General features: G+C 41.9%; 1 protein-coding gene and 1 long non-coding RNA gene across 2 annotated transcripts in view; both read right to left on the bottom strand.

Moving 5' to 3' along the window:
• The window catches only part of LOC145517360 (uncharacterized), a 177,096-nt gene extending 155,677 nt beyond the window's left edge, over positions 1–21,419 (bottom strand). The window contains exons 1-4 of the mRNA XM_081519636.1: positions 21,414–21,419; positions 18,347–18,614; positions 17,149–17,200; positions 373–485 (exon numbers count right to left, since the gene is read on the bottom strand). Coding sequence (XP_081375762.1) covers positions 373–485; positions 17,149–17,200; positions 18,347–18,614; positions 21,414–21,419 — 439 coding nt within the window. The remainder of the gene's footprint in view (positions 1–372; positions 486–17,148; positions 17,201–18,346; positions 18,615–21,413) is intronic.
• Positions 21,420–26,312: 4,893 nt separating this feature from the next.
• Positions 26,313–26,998, bottom strand: part of LOC145517841 (uncharacterized) — a 98,293-nt gene continuing 97,607 nt past the window's right edge. Inside the window, exon 3 of the long non-coding RNA XR_014062378.1 lies at positions 26,313–26,432. This is a non-coding gene — a long non-coding RNA (uncharacterized LOC145517841). The remainder of the gene's footprint in view (positions 26,433–26,998) is intronic.

The raw sequence follows: 26,998 nt of genomic DNA, 5'->3' as shown, positions 1-26,998 counted from the left end.
CTGACAGGATTGTTGGATGACTGCTTTCCCAGAGTAGCCCCTGAGTTCTTGGCCATTCTTAACAATCTGGGCTTTACGTGGCTCTCCTGTGAGATGGTAACCCCAGGCCCACCCCGCGCGGGCTCGCCCTCCCAGACCTCCTGAGGGAGGTGGGCCCGGTCCCCAGCCCCCTGGAAGCCCACTGGCTCGGGGTTGAGGCATCGCTGGTCCCTGAGGGCGGACAGCAGCTGCGGACGCCAGCCCATCACACCACCTTCTGCTTCTGCACTGTGTCTGGGCAGCGTGAGAAAGACCATCAGGAGAAAGCAGAGAAAACTTGCTTTTGCTTTTCTCATTCCTTGTGTTTTACTTGGTAGGAGAAAAGGAACTTACCTTCCCTTGAAAGCAGCTGATCAAGCTGATAATGAGACTGAAGAAACAGCGTCAAAATCCACAGGCCACTGTCAGCTTGGGATGAGGGAATCTTCGCCAGAACGCTCTTTATGCTGCAAGACCAAGTGGCAAGACATTTAATGAATGAAACTTGGAGAAGTTAAAGATGTTAGTTATGTGAAAAAAAAAATCAGGAAAAAAACGACAAAGTAGGAACAAGAAAACACAACAGGAAAGTCATCATGAGCCTGCATTGTGGTGAACCCCCAAATGTCTGCTCTATTCCCCTGACCCCAGCTCCAGGGCACAGTCTTATGGGGCAAACTAATCACAGAATTCCCAACTCCTTTGTCAAAGGCCATTTGCCAGATAAACCACATGCATTTTTCTTTTTTAATTTCGGTTTTATTGAGGCATAATTGACAAGCAAAATTGTAAGACATTAATATTTAAAATGTAAAACTGGTGCAGCCACTATGGAGAACAGTACGGAGGTGCCTTAAAAAACTAACTATAGAGCTACAATATGATCCAGCAATCTCACTCCTGGGCATCTATCTGGACAAAACTCTAATTCAAAAAGACACACACACCCCTGTGTTTACAGCAGCACTATTGGCAACCACGAGGACATGGAGACAACCGAAATGTCTGATGACAGAGGAACGGATAAAGAGGAGGGTACATGTATGCAATGGAACATTACTCAGCCATAAAAAAGAATGAAATAATGCCATTTGCAGCAACATGAATGGATCTAGAGATTATCACACTAAGTGAAGTAAGTTAGAAAGAAAAAAATAAACGCTGTATTACATCACCCATATGTGAAATCTAAAATATAATGACACAAACGAACTTACCTACAAAACAGAAACAGAATCAGCAACACAGAGAATAGACTGGTGGTTGTCAAGAGGGAGGGAGTTGGGACAGGGGTGGAGTGGGAGTTCGGGGTTAGCAGATGTAAGCTATTGTATATAAGATGAATAAACAACAAGGTCCTACTGTACAGCACAGGAGACTACACTCAATATCGCGTGACAAACCATAATGGAAAAGAATATTTTAAAAAAGACTATATATAAATATATATATATATATATGTGACTGAAATGCTTTGCTATACAGCAGCAATTAACACAAAATTGTCAGTTATATATTTCAATTTAAAAAATAATAAATGATATGTACATTGTGGTGATTTGTTTTAAGCACACATTGTGGAAGGATTTTTCCCATCTAGTTACACAACCATCAAATCACTTACCTTTTTATTTTGGTAAGAATATTTAAGTTCTACTCTCTCATTAAATTTCAATATTAGAGTGTTATCAACTGTATTCACCATGTTTTACATTAGATCCTCAGGTTTGTTCATCTTAGAGTTGAAAGTTTGTACTCTGACAAGGTCTCCCTCTTTCCTTCACCTCCTGCCAGCCCATGGCAACCCTTTTTCTTCTCTGTTTCTATGAGTTGCCTCTTCTTCCCCAGATTCCACATCTCAGGGATACCCTGCAGTATTTATCTTTCTCCATTTGGCTTATTTCATTGAGCATGCTACCTGCTAGCTCTGTACATATTGTGCAAATGGCAGAATTTCATCCTTTCTCATGGCTAAATAATTTTCCATTGTGTAAATATGTATGTGTGTGTGTGTGTGTGTGTGTGTGTGTATTTGTGCATTTGTGTGTACCACATCTTCCTTATCCATTCTTCCATTGATGGACACTTAAGTTGTTAACATGTCTTGGCTGTTGCAAGTAGATCTTTATTTATCTTAGACAAAGGATTTGCTTTAGGGTCGTCCCCTCTGTGTAGTATTCAGCAATTTTGCTCAGTAATTATGGGAAAAGTGTACTCTGCTGGCTACCATCTTGTGAGGGGTCAGAAAGCTAAGCTAGGAAAGTAAATCAAAAAGAAAGGAGAACCCTCAATAAACCATGCTTGAGACCTGCCTCACCTCTGTGCTTTTGGTAATGTGAGCCAATAAATCCCTTCTATTGTTAAAGCCATTTGGCTCCCATGTTCTTATTTGCAACCAAAAACTTCTAACTGATACACTACCTGAATAGATTAATGCATGAAGAAGCCAAAGGGTGATGGAATTTTGGGAACTGGGACAGAGCCTTGAATGAGTCTGGAAATAATCTCATTGAAACGGAGTCCAGAAGACGATTAAAGAAAAAATTCAGTGCGGGAAATGAGAAGTCATTTGCTTAATTAGAGTTTGGGGACAGTATTTGTATCGGGAACATTTCACCTCAATGAGATTGCAAAGAAGAAAATGACTCACTGTTCTCCAACTGGCAAAAGCTGAAATCCCTTGTCTAAGGGTTATTGTTCTCTGTGATGGCTCCATAATGTTCTGCTAACTTGCTTACATATTTTTCAAAGGTATATTTTTCTCTAGGAGCCTTAGAGGCAATGAATAAGGACATTCAGGAGATACAGAGGTGGCAGCTTAATGAAAGAAATGAAGCGCATATTTTCATACACATTCTGGATTTGGCAGAATCTGATATCTGCAATAGTCATTTTAAATGTTAATGTTTGAACTACTAGATTAAAGAATACAACCCAAATTAGCTGCTGGATTCCATCCAGCAAAACTCCCCACTCCAGCCATCCCTCTGCATACAGAAGTCAGATCAGTCCAGGGACTGGGTCTTCGCACTTTGCCCTCTTCAGCCACAGCTGTCCCTCACCTGGCACCTCTAGGATCCCATTTGTTTGCACAGATTAGATTATTCTATGCTAAAAGGATTACCAACTTGTGTATTAAAGTAATACCCACACAGGTTGCTTTTAATTTGCCATCAATACTAAATTATTCAAGTGGGCCTTAGGAAGAACTGCTGTCAATAAAGCTAGTGATGCTATGGAATTCTAGTAGAACTATTCAAAACCCTAAAGGATGATGCCATCAAGGTGTTGCATTCAATATGTCAGAAAATCTGGAAGACCCAGCAGAGGCCCCAGGACTGCAAAAGGTCATCTAAATTCCCAAGAAGGGTAGTACTAAAGAATGTGCTAACCATCGGACAATTACAATCATCTCCCATGCTAGTAAGGTCATGTTTAAAATGTTGCATGATGGGCTTCAGCATTATGCGAACCAAGAACTTGCAGATGTCCAAGCTGCGTTTAGAAAAAGAAGAGGAATCAGAGATCAAATTGCCAACATTCGTTGGATCACACAGTAAGCAAGGGAATTCCAGAAGAACATCTACCTCTATTTTTTTGACTACGCTAAAGCCTTTAACTGTGTGAATCTTAACAAACTGTGAAAAGCTCTTAAGCAGATAAGAACACCAGACCATCTCACCTGTCTCCTGAGAAACCTGTATGCAGGTCAAGAAGCAGCAGTTAGAACCCTGTATGGGACAACTGATTGGTTCAAGATTGAGAAAGGAGTACGACAGGGCTGTCTCCTGTCACCCTGCTTGTTTAACGTATACTCTGAGCACATCATGAGAAATGCCGGGCTGGATGAGTTACAAGCCGGAATCAAGACAGGCAGGAGAAACATCGACAACCTCAGATGTGCAGATGATAGCACTCTAATGGCAGGAAGTGAAGAGGAACTAAAGAGCCTCTTGATGAGGGTGAAGGAGGAGAGTGAAAGAGCTGGCTTAAAACTAAATAAAAAATCTAAGATCATGGCATCGGCCCCATTACTTCATGACAAACAGAAGGGGAAAGGTGAAAGCAGTGACAGAGCTCCTCTTGGGCTCAGAATTACTGCAGACGGTGACGGCAGCCATGAAATCAGGAGAGATTGCTTCTTGGAAGGAAAGCGATAACAAACCTAGACAGTGTGTTGAAAAGCAGAGATATTACTCTGCTGACAAAGGTCCATATAGTCAAGGCTATGGTCTTCCCAGTGGTCACGTACGGTTGTGAGAGCTGGACGGTAAAGAAGGAAGAACGCCAAAGAATTGAAGAATTGATGCCTTCGAACTGTGGTGCTGGAGAAGACTCCTAAGAGTCCCTTGGACTGCAGGGAGATCAAACCAGTCAATCTTAAGGGAAATCAGCCCTGAATACTCATTGTAAGGACTGATGCTGAAGCTGAAGCTCCAGTATCTTGGTCATCTGATGCGAACAACTGACTCACTGGAAAAGTCCCTGATGCTGGGAAAGATTGAGGGCAGAAGGAGAAGAGGGCATCAGAGGATGAGATGGCTGGATGGCATCACTGATGCAATAGACATGAACTTGGGCAAACTCCAGGAGATGGTGAGGGACAGGGAGGCCTGGCGTGCTGCAGTTCATGGGGTCACAAAGTTCATGGGGTCACAAAGTTGGACATGACTCGTCAACTGAAAAACAACTGAATTATCTATCTCTTCTTATTCAGATTTCCTGAATCAATGACCACATAAAAAAATGCAGCTCTTAGGCTCACCTCAACCCATGTGTTCAGAACTCACCGAAGAGTCTTTATGGAAACAAAGAGCCAATTGTCGAGGACGACCAGACAGGGAATTGTAACACTTGACAGGTCAAACACTGAAGGAATGACAGCATTTCTTAAGATGAAAATGCACATTTATTTCTCATTTTAGATTTCAGTAATTGCAGTGCATCTTATAACTGGCCAGGCTATGGTGATGACAGAGATCTGACTGCCTGCCTGACCACATCGTGGACACTTCATCAAGTTATGTGAATTGATGGTCCTTTGTGTATTGTTGGAGAAGGCAATGGCACCCCACTCCAGTACTCTTGCCTGGAAAATCCCAGGGACGGCGGAGCCTGGTGAGCTGCCATCTATGAGGTCGCACAGAGTTGGACACGACTGAAGCGACTTAGCAGCCACTTAGCAGCAGCAGCGTGTATTGTTTAAATGCCATTTAAGACATCTTCCTGGTTGTGTCAGTTTGCTAGGGCTGCCATAACAAAATACCACAGAGTGGGTGGCTTGAAGAATAGATATTTATTTCTCACAGCTCTGGAGGCTGGAAGTCCAAGGTCAAGGTGCCAGCAGGGCTGGTTCTCCTGCGCCTTGTCCCCTGACTGCAGACAGCTCTGCCTGCATCCTCACATGGCTTTTTCCTGTGCACCTGCTCCCCTGCTATCTCTCTTCTCATCCAAACAGTTTTGTTTTGCCTTAATCACTTCTTTAAAGGTCTTATCTCCAAACCGAACTACATTCTAAACTACTTCAACATGCACGTTTTGGGGGCACGCAGTTCAGCCCGTCAAACTGTCTGTTGTCTGAAACCTTTCAGTGGACATCTTTTGGTAAGACTGCAAGAGTGCCAGCATCAAAGCTTCTGGAATGTGTATCTTATGGAAAAGAAAAATCCAAGAGACAAAAGCAAAGTACTCTTTAAGAAATACTGCTTTACAATACTTTGATGGCGCAGAGGGTAATAACCTATGGAAAATGCAAAAATGTTAAAGCTTTGTGCTGTGGTTTGTCAGATTTTCTTACTAAGGGGTAGATAGTGAGCTGTCTTATAATCAGTGGTATCCGTTCAGTTAACTGGTCTATTCTTCTCAGCATCAAACCGACCTTTCAGCACTTTGGGATGCTTGAACTAGATGTGGGAACCACAGACCCCACACGCCCATGCTCCAGGGTATCCTGGTCAGCTCTGCCAGTGGCAGGCTGACAGGGAGGCAGGTGGGGAAACAGAGAGAGGAATTACTTTCCAGTTCTTGACAGCATTGCTTAGATAACAGCAGACAGTAGTAGCCTCTGCCTCCAGATTCCTTTTTTGTTTTTAATTTTTATTGGAGTACAGTTGATTTTGTATTAGTTTCAGGTGAATCAGCTATCCACATACATATATCCACTCTTTTTTAGATTATTTTCCCATATAGGTCATTACAGAGTATTGAGTTGCCTGTGCTATATGGATGCCCTTGTTGGTTAATCTATTTTATATATAGCAGCGTGTATATGTCAATCTCAATCTCGCAATTTATCCTTACCTTCTCCACCTTTCTCCCCTGATAACCATAAGTTTTCTTTTTACATCTGTGACTCTAATTCTGTTTTGTAAATAAGTTAATTTGTACCATTTTTTTAGATACCACAAAGAAGTGATATCATGTATTTGTTTTTCTCTTTCTGACTTCACTTAATATAATCTCTAGGCTCATCCATGTTGCTGCAAATGGCAATATTTCACTCTATTTTATGGCTTATATTCCATTGTATATAGCCCCACTGGTGTCTCAGTGGTAAAGACACTACTGCTTGCATTGCAATCTGCTTGCAATGCAGGAGATCCAGGTTCGAGCTCTGGGTTGGGAAGATCCCCAGGAGAAGGAAATGGCAACCCACTCCAGTATTCTTGCCTGGAAATCCTATGGACAGAGAAGCCTGATGGTCTACAGTCGATGGGGTCACAAAAGAGTCGGACACGACTTAGCAACTAACCAACCAACCATCCATTGTATATGTATACCACCTCTCCGTTACCTGTTCATCTGTTGATGGACATTTAGGTTGCTTCCATGTCTTGGTTATCGTAAACAGTGCTGCTGTGAACACTGGGGTGCATATATCCTTTTAAACCATGGTATTCTCTGAATATATGCCCAAGAGTGGGACTGCTAGGTCATATGGCAGCTCTATTTTTAGTTTTATAGGGAACCCCCATCCTGTTCTCTATAGTGGCTGCACCAACTCACATTCCCATCAACAGTGTAGAAGGGTTCCCCTTTCTCCACACCCTCTCCAGCACCCTCTATACCTGAAGATTTTTGATAATGGCCTTTCTGACCAGTGTGAGGTGACATCTCATCGCAATTTTGATTTGCATCTCTCTAGTAAATTAGTGGTATCAAGCATATTTTCATGGGCTTAGCCTTCAGATTATTTTGGCAATTCCAGAACCAGCCATAGCCTGGGCCCCTAGAGAGATGCCCAGCTATGCTCACCTCGGCCACATTGTAACCCCTCAGAAGCTCAAGCACCAGCCACACAGGACCAACCTTCTCGGTTTGGTGAAACTACTTCTTTTTATCCCCTACTGTGGTAATCACTAACTGTACTATCTATATCTAGGTAACTTCAGCATAGCCTTCTAATACCTTCTTCATCAATTCCTGTATTACACCACCTCAATTGGAAATTCCTGGTATGGTTCACCTTTCATTATATGAACCCTGCCTAATACAATGTCTTAGATTAGATGAAATAAAGGACCTTGAAAATATTCAAGTAATCTAAATATTCTGTTTAGTTTACTTACACAGTTTCTATAATATAAACCACTTTACGTGGATAATTTTCCTCAATTATCCATTTCTTCAATTTAGAGCTTCAGAGCTTATTTTCTGTACAATCTTTCTAGCCTTTACAGTTTCACTATAACAGGTTATCTGACTTCATATTATCTTTGTAGCTTCTACCAACCTCATTCACTCAAAGCTTTATCTATAATAGGTAACCATATACAAAGGAATATACACACAGGTTTACCAAGCGTAAACTGCACTTTTGTTTTGAAATGACTCATCTATTAAAGCTGGGTCTTGATAATAGTGGAAGATATAATTTTGAATATGTTTATGATAAAATATTTTCATGCATGTAAATTTCCCTGAATAAATTCATATGTTACTGCAAATGGGTAAGAGAACTTCCTGGATTTAATGTTTCTCCCTAAGAAAGTTCTCTTTTGTGAAAAGACTTTTTTTTTTATTGAACTATAGTTGACATTCGATATTGTGTTAGTTTCAGGGGTACTACATAATTATTTTGTATTTGCATATATTATGAAGTGATCACCACAATAGCTCTAATAGCCATCTGTTCCTACACAAAGTTATTAAAATATTATTCACCATATTTCCATGCTGTATGTTACATTCAGTAACTGACTTATTATATAACTGGAGGTTTGTCCTCTTCAACCCCCCCCACCTATTTCACCTACTCCCTCACACCTCTTCCTTCTGGTAAATACTCATTTGCTCTTTGTATCTATGAACCTATTTTCACTTTGTCTTGTTTGTTTTTTTTTTTTAGATTCTACGTATAGGTGAGATCACGCAGCAGTTGTCTTTCTCTGTCTGACTTATTTCACTTAGCATAATACCCACTAGACTCATCCATGTTATTGCAAATGACAAGACTTCATATTTTATGGCTGAGTGTTCACATCTTCCTACGTGTGTGTGTGTGTGTGTGAGAGAGAGAGAGAGCGTGTGTCTAACTCCCAGTCGATCCCAGAGGCATGAGCAGTAAATGCCTACTGTTTGCTACGCAAGGTTATAGTTGCTATGCAGTAATGCCAGCTCACACTAGACAGGTTCTGGACCAACATTTGGCTGCCTGATTGGACCTGGAAATTTTGTCTAGGGTTTAGAGGAACACTCAGGAATTTCAACCTGCTTAAGTATCAGGATCAGTGCTCTCCTTGATTTCAAGTGTTAGATGGTATAATTTGAAAAGAAATGGTATGGGATCCAGAAACTGAATTCAAGTTGTGATTCTGCGACAGACTATCTGTTGCACTTGAACAGCTCCTTAACTTCTCTCACTTCAGGCTCCCCATTTCTAAAATGGGGATAACAGCACTTGCTTCAGGCATTTTACAGTGATTAACTAGCATCACACAGGTAAGATGTAAAGCCAAATGTATGTGTTGTGGGTCAAATTGTATTACCCAGAGAGAGTTGCTGAAATTCTAACCCCAGGTAGCTTTGAATATGACCTCATTTGGAAAAATGGTTTTCCAATGCAATTGAGTTACAGTTAGGTAGGTTCTAATTCAATGACTGGTGTCCCTATAGTAGAGGTAGATTTGGAGACATACATAGGGAATAAGGTCATGTGACTATGAAGACAGGCATTGCAGTTATGTATAGACAACAAGGCTGCTTATTTAACTTATATGTCACCCTGCTTATTTAACTTATATGCAGAGTACATAATGGAAAATGTTGGGCTGGACGAAACTCAAGCAGTAATCAAGATTCCCAGGAGAAATATCAGATATGTAGATGATACCACTCTAATGGCAGAAAGTGAAGAACTAAAGAGCCTCTTGATGAGGATGAAAGGAGAGTAAAAATGCTGGCTTGAAACTCCACATTCAAAAAACTAAGATCATGGCATCTAGTCCCATCACTTCATGGCAAATAGAAGGTGAAAAAGTGGAAACAGTGAATGATCTTCTTTTCTTGGGCTCAAAAATCACTGTAGACAGTGACAGCAGCCATGAAATTCAAAGACGCTTGCTCCTTGGAAGGAAAGCTATGACAAACCTAGGCAGCATTATTAAAAAGTGGAGACATCACTTTGCCAACAAAGGTCCACATAGTCAAAGCTATGGTTTTTCCAGTAGTCATGTATGGATGTGAGAGTTGGGCCATAAAGAAGGCCGAGGGCCAAAGAATTGATGCCTTCAAACTGTGGTGCTGGAGAAGACTCTTGAGAGTCCCTTGGATGGCAAGGAGATCCAACCAGTTAATCCTAAAGGAAATCAACCCTGAATGTTCACTGGAAGGACAGATGCTGAAGCTGAATCTCCAATACTTTGGCCACCTGATGCGAAGAGCTGACTCACTGGAAAAGACCCTGATGCTGGGAAAGACTGAGAGCAAGAGGAGAAGAGGGCAGCAGAGGATGAGATGGTGGGATGGCATCACCGATTCAGTGGACATGAAAGCGAAGTGAGTTAATCAGTCATGTCCAGCTGTTTGCAACCCCACAGACTATACAGTCCATGGAATTCTCTAGGCCAGAATACTGCAGTGGATAGCTGTTCCCCTCTTCACGTGATCTTCCCAACTCAGGGATCAAACCCAGGTCTGCCACATTGCAGGCGGATTCTTTACCAGCTGAGCCACCGGGGAAGCCCCAGTAGACATGAGTTTGAGCAAACTCTGGGAGATAGTGAAAGACACGGAAGCCAGGTGTGCTGCAGTCCATGGGGTCACAAAGAGTTGGATATGACTTAGCAACTGAACAACAGCGAACTGTAGACCACTGATGCTAAGAACTGCCACTAAGAATGGCTGGTAGGTACCAGAAGCCAGGAAGAGGCAAGGAAAGGTCCTTCCCTAGAGCCTTCAAAGGGTGCATGACCCTATAGACAACTTGATCTTAGACTCTCAGCTTCCAGAGCTGTGAACAGATAAGCTTCTGTTGTTTTAAGCCACTCAGCTTGTTGTACTTTGTCAAGGCAGCTCCAGGGATGGATGTAATAGGTATTGTGCTAAATTATGAATTTTACAAGAAAGAGTCAACCTAATCATGAGTATAAGTGAGCTACCTTCGGGGACTTCAGAAAATCTGGGGAGTACGATCATTTTTCCACAGGTGAAATAACTAAGCTTGTATAATTTGAGTATTAGTATTAGCTTGAACCCAACTGTAACCACAGAAGAATAAAGTTCAGGGGATTTCTCATTACTCAGTGTAGCAGTAATATATAAAATATTTAATAATCACTGCTATTCTTTGAATTACAAACACTGTCCTCAGCGTTTTTAGTGTTCTTGAGAAGTTTCAATGAGTTAAAATTCCAAGAACACTGTGAAGTACTGGATCACTCAGGGCTTAACCAGGTCTGACCAGGAAAACACTATCTTGAATATTTAAAACAGAACTGATAGGAGGCCAACAAGGGATGCTGAAACACTTTGGAGTCACAACATCAGGATGGAAGTCAGTGGGAATGTAAATTGGTAGAGCCACTATGGAGAACACTATAGAGGTTCCTTAAGAAACTAAAAATAGAACCACCATGTGACCCAGCAAACCCACTCCTGGGTGTGTATCTGGAGAAAACCATAACTTAAAAAGATATACAGATACATGTACCCCAGTGTTCATTGCAGCACTGTTTACAATAGCTAGGACATGGAAGCAACCTAAATGTCCATCAATAGATGAATAGATAAAGAAGATGTGGTACATGTATATAGTGGAATACTACTCAGCCATAAAAAAGGAATAAATTGTGCCATTTGTGGAGACATGGATGGACCTAGAGACTATTATACAGAGTGAAGTAAATCAGAAAGACAAAAACAAATATCATACATTAACACATATATGTGAAATCTAGAAAAGTGGTACAGGTGAATCTATCTGTACAGAAAAAATACAGACACAGACATAGAGAACAAACGTGTGGATACCAAGGGAGGAAGGGGGCATGGGATAAACTGGGAGATTGGAATTGACATATAGACACAGCAATGTATAAAATAGACAACTAAGGAGAACCTATTGTATAGACAGGAATTCTACTCAGTGCTCAGTAGTTACCTAAATGGGAAGGAAATCCAGAAAGAGTGGATATGTGTATACATATAGCTGATTTACTTTGCTGCACAGGAGAAACTAACACAGCAGTGTAAAGAAACTATACTTAATAAAATATTTGTGTGTGGCTTTAGGAGTAAAGTGCAAAGCTCATTGGGCCTGTGATCTCTAGCTCAGGTAGGATTCCTCAATAAAATGTTTTTAAAAAAAAGAAAGGAAGCTGCTGTCACCCCTGGGCCGGAGGGACAAAGAGAGAAGGCAGTGCTGCAAGAGGCCGGGGGCAGGGGTCCCGGGGTCAAGGTCAGGATGGAACCACAGCAGGCCTCCACCAAGCGAGCTGGAGCTGTGCGGACCTGAAGGAAGCCTGGCGGAGGCGGCGCGGCGCGGAGAGACCTTTCTGGCGGTCTCCTTCCTCCCACCCCACCCCTTCCCGCCACCTGCTGGCTGAACTGAGTCGGAGGAGGAACGGCACGCCCTTTGGGGCCCAGAGCAGAGCCGAGTCAGCAGCACCAGGGGCAGGCAGGCTGGTACTACTTCCACCTCACTTTCAAGGTAAAAGGCTGAGGACGCGAGGGATAAAGCCACGTGCCTAAGGCCACTCGGCTGGCCTGAGATTCGAACCCGCAGTCCAGTTTGCCCCAGGGCTCCTGCCCACTCATAATATGCTGCACTGGGTTCAGGAGGAAAGTGGAGGTGGGGAGTCCATCACGAAGATTATCATAACCGTCCACAGGTCAGAAATTAAAGACCTATATTAGACTGGTATATGTAACACTGAATAAAATAGGTTTCCCTGAGAAATATGACCAAGGCAAGAATTATTTATTTAAGAAAAGAAGGAAGGAGCTTTGGGTCGTAACAAATATTTGAAAACAGAGAGAGACAATTTATGTAACTGCCACAGTATTCAATCTCAAGTCAGAAAATGAGTGAGGCAGCATGATGAGATTCTTAAAAAATTCCCATTATCATTATAACAAATTGCACCTCCATGAAATAGCTTGAGACGGCTCTGAAAGCCTGCATTTCCTTTTGTGAAACTTCCCAAGTTGCTTCTCTTTTATGGCTTCCTTTTTTCATCTGCTTCAAGGCACATGCTGGCTATGCTATTCTCAATAAGCAACAGTATTCTAAGATTTTTTTTTTGTTTGCTTTGCAACTTTGATCCATAAGCCTGAGATGACAGTAGTGAAATCACAAGTGTTGATTCATGTACAATCTACTTTCTCTTCTAGGGGGTATAAAAAAAAAATAACAAAGAATTAATTAGACTAGGAAAAACTGTTGCATTTTTCTTTCTTTTTTAAATGATTTGTTAGCTAAGTTTAATTAAGAAAATCAACAAGTCTACTAGAAAATGATAATTACTTGAATTATGGGTGATACAAATGTTTTCTAAAAATATAAGTTGCAAAAAGGAAAAAACAGCTGAAGGAAACATAAATGTTCTTTCCAGTGGATGTGGCATATAGGAGAGAGACTGCATATATGGATTAACTAGAGCAGATATTCGGAGAAGGCAATGGCACCCCACTCCAGTACTCTTGCCTGGAAAATCCCATGGACAGAGGAGCCTGGTAGGCTGCAGTCCATGGGGTCGCTAAGAGTCAGACATGACTGAGCGACTTCACTTTCACTTTTCACTTTCATGCATTGGAGAAGGAAATGGCAACCCACTCCAGTGTTCTTGCCTGGAGAATCCCAGGGACGGGGGAGCCTAGTGGGCTGCCGTCTATGGGGTCGCACAGAGTCGGACACGACTGAAGCGACTTAGCAGCAGCAGCAGCAGCAGAGCAGATATTGCGATTTAATCAAACCAAAGGCCGACCTGTATTGATTCAGGTAACCCTGAATTTTCTTTCACTTCAAAATAACTGCATTTTCCCATTGCTCTGAATTATCCAGATGATTGCTTTAACCGTCTGCTTTACTGTGCTCGTGGAGATAAACATAAGGTGCAATGGTTTCCATTCCATGCCGGTGAGCTAAAGCAAAGCTATCCAGTAAAGGCCGCTGGGGTAATCCTCTAACATCAGACACTATCTAATGACTACCTTCTCTGTGTCAGTAACGGAATATGAGGAGGATGTGTGTGGGTTTTTGGTTTCAGGCATTGGAAACATATTGGATACAGGTGTCTGAATGGTTTGAATTATGGAACACTTAAAAAATTCCTGTCACAGACAAATACCATATGATAGCACTTATGTGGAATCTAAAACAAATGATACAAATGGACTTGTTTAAAAACAGAAATAGACTCACAGACATAGAAAACAAACCTAGGGTTACCAGGGGGGAAGGAAGATGGGAAGGGATAGTTAGGGAGATTGGGATTGATATGTACACACTAATATATTTTAAACGGATAACCAACAAGGTCCTACTGTATAGGACACGGAACTCTGCTCAATATCCTATAATAACCTAAATTGGAAAAGAATTTGAAAAATAATACATATATATGTATAACGAAATCACTCTGCTCTATTCCTGAAACTAACACATCATTGTAAATTAACTAGACTTAAAAAATAAAATTTAAAAAAAATTTTAAGAAGAAAGAATCCACTAGACTATTACTGACACTTCAGGAAATATCAGGAAAAAAAATTTTTTTTTTAATTAGGACAGTTTTTTCTAACATAGTATCAGAGGAGAAAATGCATAGGAAATAAGACTAGGATACAAAATGGTTGTTAAGGTTTTGGAATCTTGATTTCTTTTTCCCATTATTTTCCAGTGTTCTTATAATATGTTTATGATGTTAGTTTTATAATTTAAAAATGTTTTATAGCTCCTTCACTGAAACTTTTTGTAAAAAGTTTTAAGCTTTTTTCTTGTTTCCTTTCTCATTACTTCTTGCATGTATACACAGTGCTCCTTTCCTTTCAGTTTGTAACTAAACATTTATTTGTGCAATTTACTGATTAATGCTTGTCCTCTGCTAAGCTGCTCAAATGCAGAACTCTTATTCGTCAATGCCTTTTATCCCTAGTACCTGGCATATGACACACACTTGATTAAAAAAAAAAAGAAAACTTGACTAATGAATAAATGAGAGAACAGAAAAAAAAAATGAGGACAGTTTAAGAGATCTCTGGACCAATATCAACTGCACTAACAGTTGCATTATAGGGGTTCCACACAGAGAAGAAAGAAGGGGCAGGGACATACATGAAGACATAATAGCTAAAAAGTGTCCTAACCTGTGAAAGGAAACAGACACCCAGGCCCAGAAAGCACAGAGCCCTAAATAAGATGAACTGAAGAAGTCAGCCCAAGACACATTATAATTAAAATGGTAAAAATCAAAAAGAAACAGAAAATATTACAAGTAGCAGAGACAAAGTGACATGCAAATAAATTCTCATAAGATTGCCAACTGACTTTTCAGCAAAACTCTGCAAACCAGAAGGGAGTCACACGATGTCATAAAAGTGGTGAGAGGAAAAAGCCTACAACCAAGAGCTTTCTACCTGGCAATACTATCATTTAGATCTGAAGGAGAGAAGAGTTTTATAGACAAGCAAAAGCTAAGTATTCAGTCACTGAATAGTCTTCACAAGAATGTTTTAAGGAGCTTCTATGAGGCTTCCCTGGTGGCTCAGACAGTAAAGTGTCTGCCTGCAATGCGGGAGACTTGGGTTCAATCCCTGGTGTTGGGAAGATCCCCTGGAAAAGGAAATGGCAACCCACACCGGTACTCTTGCCTGGAAAATTCCATGGACAGAGGAGCCTGGTAGGCTACAGTCCATGGGGTCGCAAAGAGTCGGACATGACCGAGCAACTTCACTTTCTTTCTTTCTTTATGAGCAGAAAAGTCCTCAACTAGAAATATGAGAATTACAAAATGAAAAACCTTATTGGCAAAGGCAAACATACACTAGATCAACCACTTATAAAGCTAATAGGAAAGTTAAAAGACAAAAGTATTAAAATCATTTACATCTACAATAAGTAGTGAAGGGAGACAAAAAAAAAAGATGTAAAATACGGTGTCAAAACATTTAATGTGTGTGTGGGTGTTAAAAGACAAGGTTGTTAGTTTTAATTCTGTGAAAAGAACTGGCTCATATTTGGGGTAAGGTTTGGCTTTGACCTTACTGGTACTACATTTACACCCATGAGTAGCTGACCAGCGATTGTTGTTTAATGGTGCTTCCTTTACACTTTTCAGTTGACTTCCATGCCATCACAAAGGAAACTGGAGTTAAACTTTTGTGTAGTCTGTAGTAAGTATGTGTAATTTCTGTTTTATAGCTTATATATTAACATTTAGGGGTAAACATGTCTTAGCTAACACAATTAGTTCTTGCTTAGGTAAAAAGCTAAGTATGAAAGTATGGCTTATACTTAACACTTTGTTCTGTGCAAATGATTTAATTTCCTCAGGCTTTCAAAAACTAGGTCTTTTTTCCCCCAGAATTGGGTTGAAGTGCTTTCGGACCCAGTGCTTCGGGTTGGAGCGAGCTGGAAATGCGTGGAGGTGTCACGGGGTGGTGGTGGCTGGGGGCAAGCTGGGCCTGCAGGCTCCCTCTGCTGGAGAGGGGTGTCTTTGGCAGCCCCTCCCCTCTGGCCTGGAGTGAAGCATCGCTCTGATTTGGTGGCTCTTCTCAGCCACAGCTGCTCCGTCCCCAGGGCCGGGACATTCCGCAGTGGCAGGACCTCACAGTTCTCGCAGGGCCAAGAGCTGGGTTACAGTCACTCCTGTCAAGAGTCAGCTACTGGCCAGCTGGGCAAGAGATGTTTCTCATGATAAAGGTAGCACTCAGGTTTGGTGTTTTTTTCCTAAGTGCCTAAATAAGAAAGCCGGGCTGTTTGTACAGAAACATTTTCATAAGAAAATGGTTTTGCCCAGACTGTCTTATTCAGAGATATCTGTGTCAGCAAGCAGATAAACCTGAATTGAGGTTTAGGATCGGAGTTTCTGTGTGTGCATCAGGTCATATATAGCTGATTGGGAAACAGTTGCCATTAAGGAACTGAATGCAGTCATGGAGACAGTGTTAAAATGTGTCTGAGATGACTTAATGGTTTCTCCAAAGTGGAGAAAAGGTATTAAAAGAATGACAGAAAAAAGGGTAAGGACGCTAGAAAGTAGCTTAATTTATTGCACAATATGCAATAGCCAATGCTGTTTTGAACTAAATTCCGTGTGGTAACCTAACATATGCAGGTCTATGAAAACAGTGTGGAGTAAGCCCAGGAAGGATGGATAGTGTTCCAGTTGGTCCTCCTGTGAGGAAACACAGCCAGACTGTGGTGGGAGCCTTTACTGAGAAATAGTCAGTAGAAAGCTAAGAATCAGTCTTGGTGATTTACTCAGTGCCACTTCCTGCCATCATTTTGAAACTGTTAAACTGGGCATAGTTCAGAAAGTAGACCTGAGGCCTTTGTGGCAGGTGGAGCCGCATTCGTGCTCTGGCGGTATACCCTCTGCAGAACATGACATTTTCTCTTTAAGGCAAAGCACTCGTAGGTTTTACCTCTTTACTTTGTATTTACGTTTAAAGTTGCATTTGTTCACCTACCAGTGTTTACGAAATCCTTCTATTTGGGATGCTTTTTCTATAATAAAACGTTCTCATTTGTGTCCATGCCAAAAAAAATAAAATAAAAGACAAGGTTGTTAGAATGCTTTTGAACTTAAGATAACATCAACTTAAATTAATCACACACACACACACACACACACACACACACACAGTTGTTGCTGTTTAGCTGTGTCCGACTCTTTGTGACCCCATGGATTATATAGCATGCCAGTCTCCTCTGTCCTCCTCTATGTCCCAGAATTTGCTCAAATTCAAATCCTTTGAGTCAGAGATGCTATCTAATCATCTCATCCTCTGCTGCCCCCTTCTCCTTTTGCCTTCGATCCCTCCCAGCATCAGGATCTTTTCCAATGAGTTGGTTCTTTACATCAGGTGGCCAAAGTATTGGAGCTTCAGAGTCAGCAATAGTCCTTCCAATGAATATTCAGGGTTGATTGCCTTTAGGATTGACTGGCTTGATCTCCTTGCTGTCCAAGAGACTCTCAAGAATCTTCTGCAGCACCACAATTCAAAAGCATCAGTTCTTCAGTGCTCAGCCTTCTTTATGGTCCAACTCTCATATCCATACATGACTATTGGAAAAACCATAGCTTTGACTATACGGACCTTTGTCAGCAAAGTGATTTCTCTACTTTTAAATACATTTTATAGGGTTGTCATCACTTTCCTTGCAAGAAAGAAGCATCTTTGAATTTCATGACTACAGTCACTGTCTGAAGTGATTTTGAAGCCCAAGAAAATAAGATCTGCCACTGATTCCACTTTTGCCCTTTCAGTTTGCCATGAAGTGGTGGGAGCAGATGTCATGATCTTAGTTTTTTGAATGTGGAGTTTCCAGCCAGCTTTTTCACTCTCTTTTTTCACCTTCATCAAGAGACTCTTTAACTCTTCTTCACTTTCTGCCATTAGAGTGGTACCACTGCATATCTGAGGCTGTCGACACTTCTCGCGACAACCTTGATACAGAGATACATCACCCACCTAAAGCAGCCCCCCACTGCTCCACATGGTCTTCCTCTCTCCCCTGACACCTGCAAGCTCTCCTGGACTTGTTTCCATGGTGATGGCAGAGGTTCAATAGAGAGGGTACGTCCCAGTACACACGCCCAAGTCAGCCCTTGTGCTTGCACTGGGGGCTAACACTCTCTTGGCCAAAGCACGCGCCGTGACGGACCAGCCCAGTGTCGCAGGGCCATGCGGGTCATGCTGCCCACACTGGGGCGAGGAGAGGCACAGAGGGCGGGGAGGGTGAAGCCTTGCAACCCTATGAATCTGCTGCCTTCAGGTGACTGCGATGAGCCATGAACCAGGACCACGGAGCCACTGACGACCGGAAGTTTACTGCCTTTCCTGTGTACCTGGGAAGTGATCTTCCTGCGGGTCCTCCATGAAGTTTGAAACTTCCTGTAATTCTGTGGCTGGCTTTCATGTAAGGTTTGAGCCTATTCAAAATGAAAGAGTCATTATTTCAGAACTATGGGAGTACTCGCAGAGCAGACAAACATAAATTTTTTTACAGCAGCAGGCAGAATCATTTACATTGAATCGTAGTTCTCTCTCCCTCCTCAGTTCTAATATTCCTCTTCATATTTCAGCAGAAGGTTTAATTTTTCATTTTGACACTGTGGTTCAACCTCTTCTTCAATGGCTTATTTGTATAGAAAGCATATTTTATAAATCTCAGTAATGGATCCTTTTGTTCTTTGAAAAGAAAATCAGACATTAACAGTATTTCAACAAGTGCATTCATATGCTGAGGTTTTCTCAACAGACACTTTTTTCTAGATTTCTCTCCTTTGCATGTAGATTTGTTACTGTATTCATAAGTTCTGAAATATAGTTGGTCCTCAATACATGTCGGTTGAATAAATAAATGAATGCGTTAACATACGTTTGAGCATCCATCAGTTCTCAACCGGTAATACCCACAGAGGAAAGCTGATACTGGTCCTCAAATATGTAAACAAAATTATTTCCACCCCAACTGCAGCAACCAGAAGGAATGGATGGTCCAAGATCTTTACATCTTTCATACCAAAATTTCACATCATCACAAGCAGATGAATCTCAGGTACTAACAAACTTGGCTAAGAGCAAGTGTTGTTCATCAGCGCTTTTATAACAGTGAAAACCTTCATCAGTAAGGGAAGTGTTATGCAAAAATAGGAATCTGTCATAGAATGAAAACTTTTAAATTTTTTAATAGGAGGATAGTTCTTTACAATGTTGTGTTAGTTTCTGCTGCACAACGTGAATCAGCTATATGTACACATATATCCTCTTCCTCTTGAGCCTCCCTCCCAGCACCCCACCCCACCCCACCCCTCTAGGTCATCACAGAGTGACAGGCTGAGGATGCAAACTTTAAAATGGCCAGTGTGAGGTATTGTTGGAATTTTTTTTTTAAGAAGAAAGATACAAAGTTATATGATCAATATATTTACATTTAGGCAAAGATTTACATAAAAGCTATAAATGAATGCACAAAAAAATGATAATGGTTGTATTTTGAGATGCTTGCAGATGGAGGGTTTTTCTCTTTGATTTCTAAACTTTCTCTGACTTTTTTTTACTTTTTAAAATTTGCACAAAAGAGAAAAGAAAGTACAAACTAATCCTCTAATATACCCCCTTGGTTAACTATCTGTAAAACTCCAATCTTATAAAAATGTATTGAATGAATCTAGACATAACATTATGCTACTAACGTTTTGCCTACTTGGTAGACTTGGGAGATGGCACCCAGGGAGAACAATGTTCATGGAAGTGACAGGTCCACAATCCTTTACCTGCAATTCTGAAATCCAAAACACTATGAAGACTAAAAGCTTTTGGCAAAGCATTTGATAGCAAAATCTGACCAGAACTGATCAGGGGCTACCTTCACCACTTGGTGTGAATATTCCTCTGTTTCACTGCATAAAGATAAGTGTGTTGATTGCAGGATGCTGTCCAGTCTCTGATGTGTGAGGTAACATGCGATATATTACCCATATTACCTTCCAAAATCTAAAAGCTCAGATTGCAAGGATTTTCTAGAAAGGATTATGAGCTTGTACTATTTCTTCTTCCAGGATCAGTGACATGGTAACAACAACAATTCTCATCATAATATGACTGTAGTCTCCAGAGCTACTATTTTCACATTCACTACATGTCAGACAACATTTTCATTTCATGCAGACTTCTCTGTATACTCTTATTTCATTTAATCTTCACAACAGTGCTATGAAGCAGCTTTTACCATCTCAGCTTTAGGGCTGAAGGAAGTGATGTTTTGAGAGCCGTAACTGACTGCCACAGTCACACAGTGGCCCACAGTGGCGTTGGCAGTTGGGAGACCTCTCTGGAGCACTTCAGCAGTGAAGACGACCTTACTTCTCAATTGTGTTTCTATCTAGGGGCTTCCCAGGTGGCGCTATGCCAATGCAGGAGATGCAAGAGACTCAGATTTGATCCCTGGGTTGGGAAGATCCCCTGGAGAAGGAAATGGCAACCCGCTCCAGTATTCTTGCTGGGAAAATTCCAGGGACAGAAGAGCCTGGTGGCTACACCCCATGGGGTTGCAAAAAGTTGGACATGACTGAGCACGCAGCAAACACGTTATTCATTCTATAATACTTCCCTTCCTTGCTTAGGGAAACTCCACTCCTGTACCTCTTCTCGGTCCCTTAGCCCTGATTCAGGGCAGGCAGCCATTCATCTCATCAACTGGCCAATCTCTAAAGTGCGCAGTGTTGAATATTCTGGTCCTCCCAGCTTTGCTAGGAAAGAGATGTTGTCATTTACAAAGCAGTTTCTGTGTGTCGGGGACACTGCTGTCCGTGCAGCATCTTTCATCTTCCCATCAGGAATCGAGGTAGATATTATTATTTTCATTTTTGGGTGAAGATCTCAGAATTGTTCTGAAGAAAACTACTGTCTATTGAGTGACAACATAATACATAGTGTTTATCAAAGTACAATTGGCTGATGAAAGTCCTCAGAATCATAGAGACCCCTGTTCCCCTTGCCAGGCCAACCAAATCAAAATATCTGGAGATGGAGCCCTTAAGATGCTTCTCCCAGAGAACTCAGACACTGGAAGGTTTGAGCCTGGCCTGGCAGGATGTGTGTGGGATTGGAAACCAAACTGCCTGGCATTCCAGTCCAGACTCCTTCACATCCTGGCTGAGTGACCTTGACTGAGTCTCTTCCACTCTCTGAGCCTCATGTCTTATGTATAAGGTGGGGCCACTCACCTTCATGCCTCGTCAGTTGTGGAGGATGAACAAAGTACCATACGATGTGATGTTTTCTCTTGCCGTAAGACAGACACTCAAGAAACGATGTTGAAAAGTGAATAGAGCGAATAGATAAAAGAATGAATAAATAAACTAAAACCTATTTGACTTTTCTGGCTGTGCTGGCTATGCTAATTTGCCTGGGTGTCTCTTTTTTTAATTTCCCGCAAAGCCTGCCTGTTGACTTAACTTGGAGGAGGCATGCTTAAAGACTAAATATCTCTCTTGTACACTTAACGCCGCTTTATTTGTGCTTGGATCTGAGTTCACACAAAACCACGATCAAGTGAGATCAAAGAAGATGTTTGCAGGCCTTGATGGTCCACACTGGCATTTCTGAGCTTGTTCACAATGATGGAAACACTCTCGAGAAAATCCTGAGGGTGGCGCAACCCAGGTCTCACCTGTAAATAATGTTATTGGGTGTCTAGAAAAAACCTTTGAGCATAGGTGGCCTTTTCATGATGCAAGCCCCTGGCAGGGAGGCAGTTTCTGTGTTTTATCATGCTCTTAGTCATAAAATGGCAAATTCTGGCCCCAAGAAGTCTGTTTCTATGACTGGCTTTAGCCATTTCTGAAGTTTCCTTTGGCTATTTTTAGAAGTTGATAATCTATCCTGAAATACCTAACATTTAGTTCATGTGGCAGAGGGATACTGTATCTCATTAATCATCTTTCTCATATAAAATGAGCTAGTTTTACAACTCCATTTTTCAGATGGGGAGAATTTAGGCAGTGTCTTGAGGCCAAGTACCATTTGAGTCTGCAGGCTGCACGTTCTTCAGCCCCAAGCCACTTGTGCAGACATGTAAAGGTTAAGTTTCTAATCTCAAAAACTTTCGTGTGTTGTTTCTTTGTTTTTAAAGAAAATTGATGATTGTGTACTAAGATATTTTCGCTGATTTTTTTAGAGGGCAGATCTTGTCTGTGTACCATTTTGTTCCTCTTACCACTGAACTGGCAAGTGTCTTCACTTGTGTGGTCAGTGACGGGGGCTCAAAGTCCCTGTATTGTGGGGCTGTGCTGCTCAGCCGTGTCCAACTCTACATGACCGTGTGGACTATAGCCTACCAGGCTGCTCTGTGTGTGAAATTTTCCAGGCAAGAATACTAGAGTGGGTTGCTGTTTCCTCTTCCAAAAGTCCCCATGGATAGACTTTATTCCATATACAATCTGTGAAGAATCATTCTCAGAAATTCGAGTTGAAGCTATTAGGAGAAGTTAGTATTTCAGATTCTCTGCCTACACCTCTGTCACATAATTCTGAGACCCCACTTCTCAGAGTCTTCTTTTTATCACAGTTGATTCACAGACCATGTAGGGGTTAGGGAGTGCCAGCTGCCATGCAGTGGAAAATCCATGTATAACTATACAGTTTGCCCTTCTGTTCAAGGTTCTGCATCTTTGGAGTCACCTAACCTCGGACCATGTAGTACCACAGTATGTATTTACCAAAAAAATCTGTGTATAAGCGGACCCACACAGGTCAAACCCATGTCATTCAAGGATATACTGCATATCGATGTATTATCCATAACAAGCATCAGAATATAATGCGGAGAACACAGAGAAGCTGAAGGTAGAAAACATATCAATCAGTTTTACCCAGATTGTAATAATCTTAAAAACAACAACAACAAAAAAAGCACAGGCCGGGCTTCCCAGGTGGTTCAGTGGTGAAGAATCCACTTGCCAATGCAGGAGATGGGTTTGATCTCTGGTCCGGGCACATTTCACACGCCGCCGAGCAGCAAAGCCTGTGCACCCCCGCTACTGAGCCCACACCCTGGAGCCCGTGCTCTGCAATACGAGAAGCCACCACAATGAGAAGCTTGCCCACCGCAGCTAGAGAGTAGCCGCCACTCGCCACAACCCAGAGAAAGTCTGTGCAGCAACAAAGACCCAGCACAGCCAAAAACAAATAATCAATTAATTTAAAAAAATAACTGAAGGGCAACAGAGTCGGGGATGCCTGGGTTTGTGCTCCAGACTTCGCCTCATACACCGACTGCATAGCCTTGAGCAGCTTCTGCTGACCCTCGTTAGAAACAAAATGACAGCTCCCAAGTGGAGTCACTTGTGCTAAAGCCCCAGCTCGTCCAACTGAGGCTTAGCTTTTCTCAGAGTCTCAGCTCTCCAGGAAATGGAATCTTGGACCAGTCAATCAGGAGTCACCTGATCAACACCAACTGTTTGATCTGCCAGATGGACCCCTGAGAGCCCCCGAAAGGAAAGTACTCTTGCAGTCAGCAACCCACTTTCTGTCTAGTATAACGACCTCGTTCTGGCTCCCTACCAAAGTCTTCCATCTTGAACAACTTCTTGGAGCTCCTTTCTGACAGACTGGATGCCGTCTGATTTGAATCAATGTTTGCTCGGATAAACTTCTAGAATTTTTAATATGCCTCAGTTTATTTTTTGACACCGTCTGTGGAATAAAGGCTTCTGGGAAGCTGTGAAGTTCCTAGCTACAAACCACTGTAGTATGTGCTGGCTGAGAGGCTGGGCTAAGGTCTTAGACGACCCAAGGTTACATTATGGCTGCTGCTTACTGTGTGATTTGGGATGAGTTAATTCACCTTTCTGGGCTTCGGTTCCTGACCTGTAAAATGGAGATAATAACAGCAGCTACTTCACAGGGCTGCTGGGAGAAGTCAATGTATTATTATGAGCAGTGCGCATGGCACCATGCAGAGTAAGTACCTCAGGAAGGGTTTGCTGTCATCATCCCCATCCGGACTCTTTAGATCGACACTTTACGCTATGGAAGTTGTGTCTAAGTTGATCACTACTGTGGTATTCAATAAAATATCACTTCAGTCCTTTTCTTCAAAAAGTTTTCCCCTAAAAGGTTCTAAGTTATAGTTGCAGATCACCCACTAAAAGGATCTACTTGATTATTTATAAATTTCAAAGCAATTTTTTTTACATATCTGTCCCTTCCATCTAAATTTCCAACCCCAGAGTACTGCTGCTAAGTCACTTCAGTCGTGTCCGACTCTGTGCGACCCCATAGACGGCAGCCCACCAGGCTCCCCCGTCCCTGGGATTCTCCAGGCAAGAACACTGGAGTGGGTTGCCATTTCCTTCTCCAATGCATGAGAGTGAAAAGTGAAAGTGAAGTCGCTCAGTTATGCCCGACTCTAAGCGACCCCACGGACTGCAGCCTTCCAGGCTCCTCCGTTCATGGGAGTTTCCAGGCAAGAGTACTGGAGTGGGGTGCCATTGCCTTCTCCGACCCCAGAGTACAGACAGTATTTAAAACCACACAGAACGCGACAAAGGTATTTCAATAATTGACACAACTGCTTAGCAGTATCGTGAAGAAAATGTGAAAACTTTTTATTAGGTCAAGGCCTTTGGGCTGAACGGTGATCTGCAGCTTTCTGAGTGTTCCTACTGTAATTTCAGGGCTGATAAAATCCTTTTCTCCACAGGGATTCTGTCTTGAGTGAGGATTTAAAAGGAGCCTGACTTTCTAGGGCTCCTGTCTTTCCAGGCTCAATCTGAGCCTTGCCCTTTATTAACATAAAATTCATTTTGGATGAGCAGGAAAAGAGATGCAACGATTATGCTTCTTCAAAAGGCTGAAGCAGCATCCAGCCTGAAGCAGTTTCCCCATAGGATACAACCTGGTTCTCCCCACTGCTTGGTCTTTCAGGCACCGTGCATGAAAGGAGAGGCGGTGACCCCGACACAAAGATCCAGGGTCCAGCCCCGTCCTGTGCTTGCTCTGTTTTTGCTTTTTTACTATTGGAGTGTAGATGATTTAAAATATTGCATTAGTTTTGGGTGCACAGCAAAGTGACTCAGTCATGCATACACGCATATCCATTCATTTTCAGATTCTTTTCCCATATAGGTCATTACAGAATATTGAGCTCCCTGTGCTCTGCAGTAGGTCCTTGTTGATCATCTATTTTTTGTACAGCAGTGTGTATATGTCAATCCCAAATTCCCAATTTATCACTTCTCCCCACGTTTCTCTTTGATAACTACACGTTTGATTTCGAGTTAAGTCCATTTCTTTTTGTAAATAAGTTTATTTGTATCACTTTTTAAATTACATTCCATACGAGCTCTGTCTTAAATTCTGTGAATGCCCCTAGCATCTTTCCAACCCATTCTTCCTTTTTTCTCAAGTTGAGCAATGTTTATTTCTGTTGATGTCAACAAATGTAATCTTAGCAAATATATTTACGGAGCACTTACTTTAAGTCTAACCTGGTGCCACATGCTTTTTACCTCCTAATCTTCATGATAGAGTACTGCTATTATCAGCCTGTATTTTACAGATGGGGAAGCTGAGGCAGAGAGAGGTTACATGACTTTCTGCAAGATACACAGCCAGTTAGTAGAAAAACTGTAGTTTGAACCCACACAGACTAGCTTGAACATGCCTGCGGTGACCCCCATGTCCCCTGGAGGAATTCCTCTGGGAAAAAGCACACTGACACTTGTTAGGCCTGTAGAGACAGGTGACATTAAAGCGATTGAGGTGCGAGTGATGTGTTTCTTGGTAGGAAAGACTGAAAAGACGTTATTTCCAATGGTTCAAAAACAAGATCAAAAATAATGAAGGGCCAAGTGCTTCTTTGAAAAGTGAAAGCATCCATGTCCATGGACAGGACTTGGGCAAAACACCGCTGACTTTGTGCGAACAGAATCAAGAATGAGTCGGAAGTGGCAGAAGGCTAAGGATTCCAAGTGCGAGAGTCAGACGAGGAAGGGGGTGCCTGTCTCAGCTGCCTCTTTCCCCACCCCGCACTGCCCCCTCCCAACTCCAGATGCTTCTTCCTGCCTCCTCACACCTCCCTCTCTGCTGGGCTCTTCATCGCTTTTGAGGTTCTGACTCACCTTCAGTTTTTATGTATCTGAGCCTATCTCTCCTCGGTGGATCCAGGTGGTCAGGTCACCTCTGAAGGAAGAATGTCCCCTCAGAGGCATTTGGACTGGAACCACTCCAAGAAAGGGCTCCTAAGTGGAGAATGTGACAAATGTTTTTTGGTGGGTCTTTTTTAAATTGACGTGTAGTTGATATACAATGTTGTGTTAACTGTTTTATAGCAAAGTGATTTAGTTAAACATATATATGCATTCTGTCATTTTATATTCTCCTCCATTATGTTTACCACAGGATACTGAATAGAGTTCCCTATGCAATACAGAAGGACCTTGCTGTTTATCCATTCTATATATAATAGTGTACATCGGCTAACCCCACCCTCCCACTCCACCCTCCCCCCACCCCCTCCCACCCCCCCCCCCCCAGCAACCACAAGCCTGTTTTCCATGTCTCTGAGTCTGTTTCCGTTTTGTGGATATGTTCATTTGTATCATATTTTAGATTCCACGTATAAGTGATATCACATAGTATTTGTCTTTGTCTGATTGACTTCATTTAGTACAGTAACCTCAAGGTCCATTCATGTTGCTCCAAATGGCATTATTTCATTCTTTTTTTATGGTTAGTAACATTCTATTCCCTGGTGGCTCAGCGGTAAAGAATTTGCCTGCCATTGCAGGAGATATAGGATTGATCT

Source organism: Giraffa tippelskirchi, chromosome 8 (genome assembly GCF_054371585.1).
Source record: "Giraffa tippelskirchi isolate mGirTip1 chromosome 8, T2T-mGirTip1v1.2.pri, whole genome shotgun sequence".
In the NCBI taxonomy this organism is placed as follows: Eukaryota; Metazoa; Chordata; class Mammalia; order Artiodactyla; family Giraffidae; genus Giraffa; species Giraffa tippelskirchi.
The sequence above is the reverse complement of the archived record's forward strand: the minus strand, read 5'-3'. Positions and strand labels throughout refer to the sequence as shown.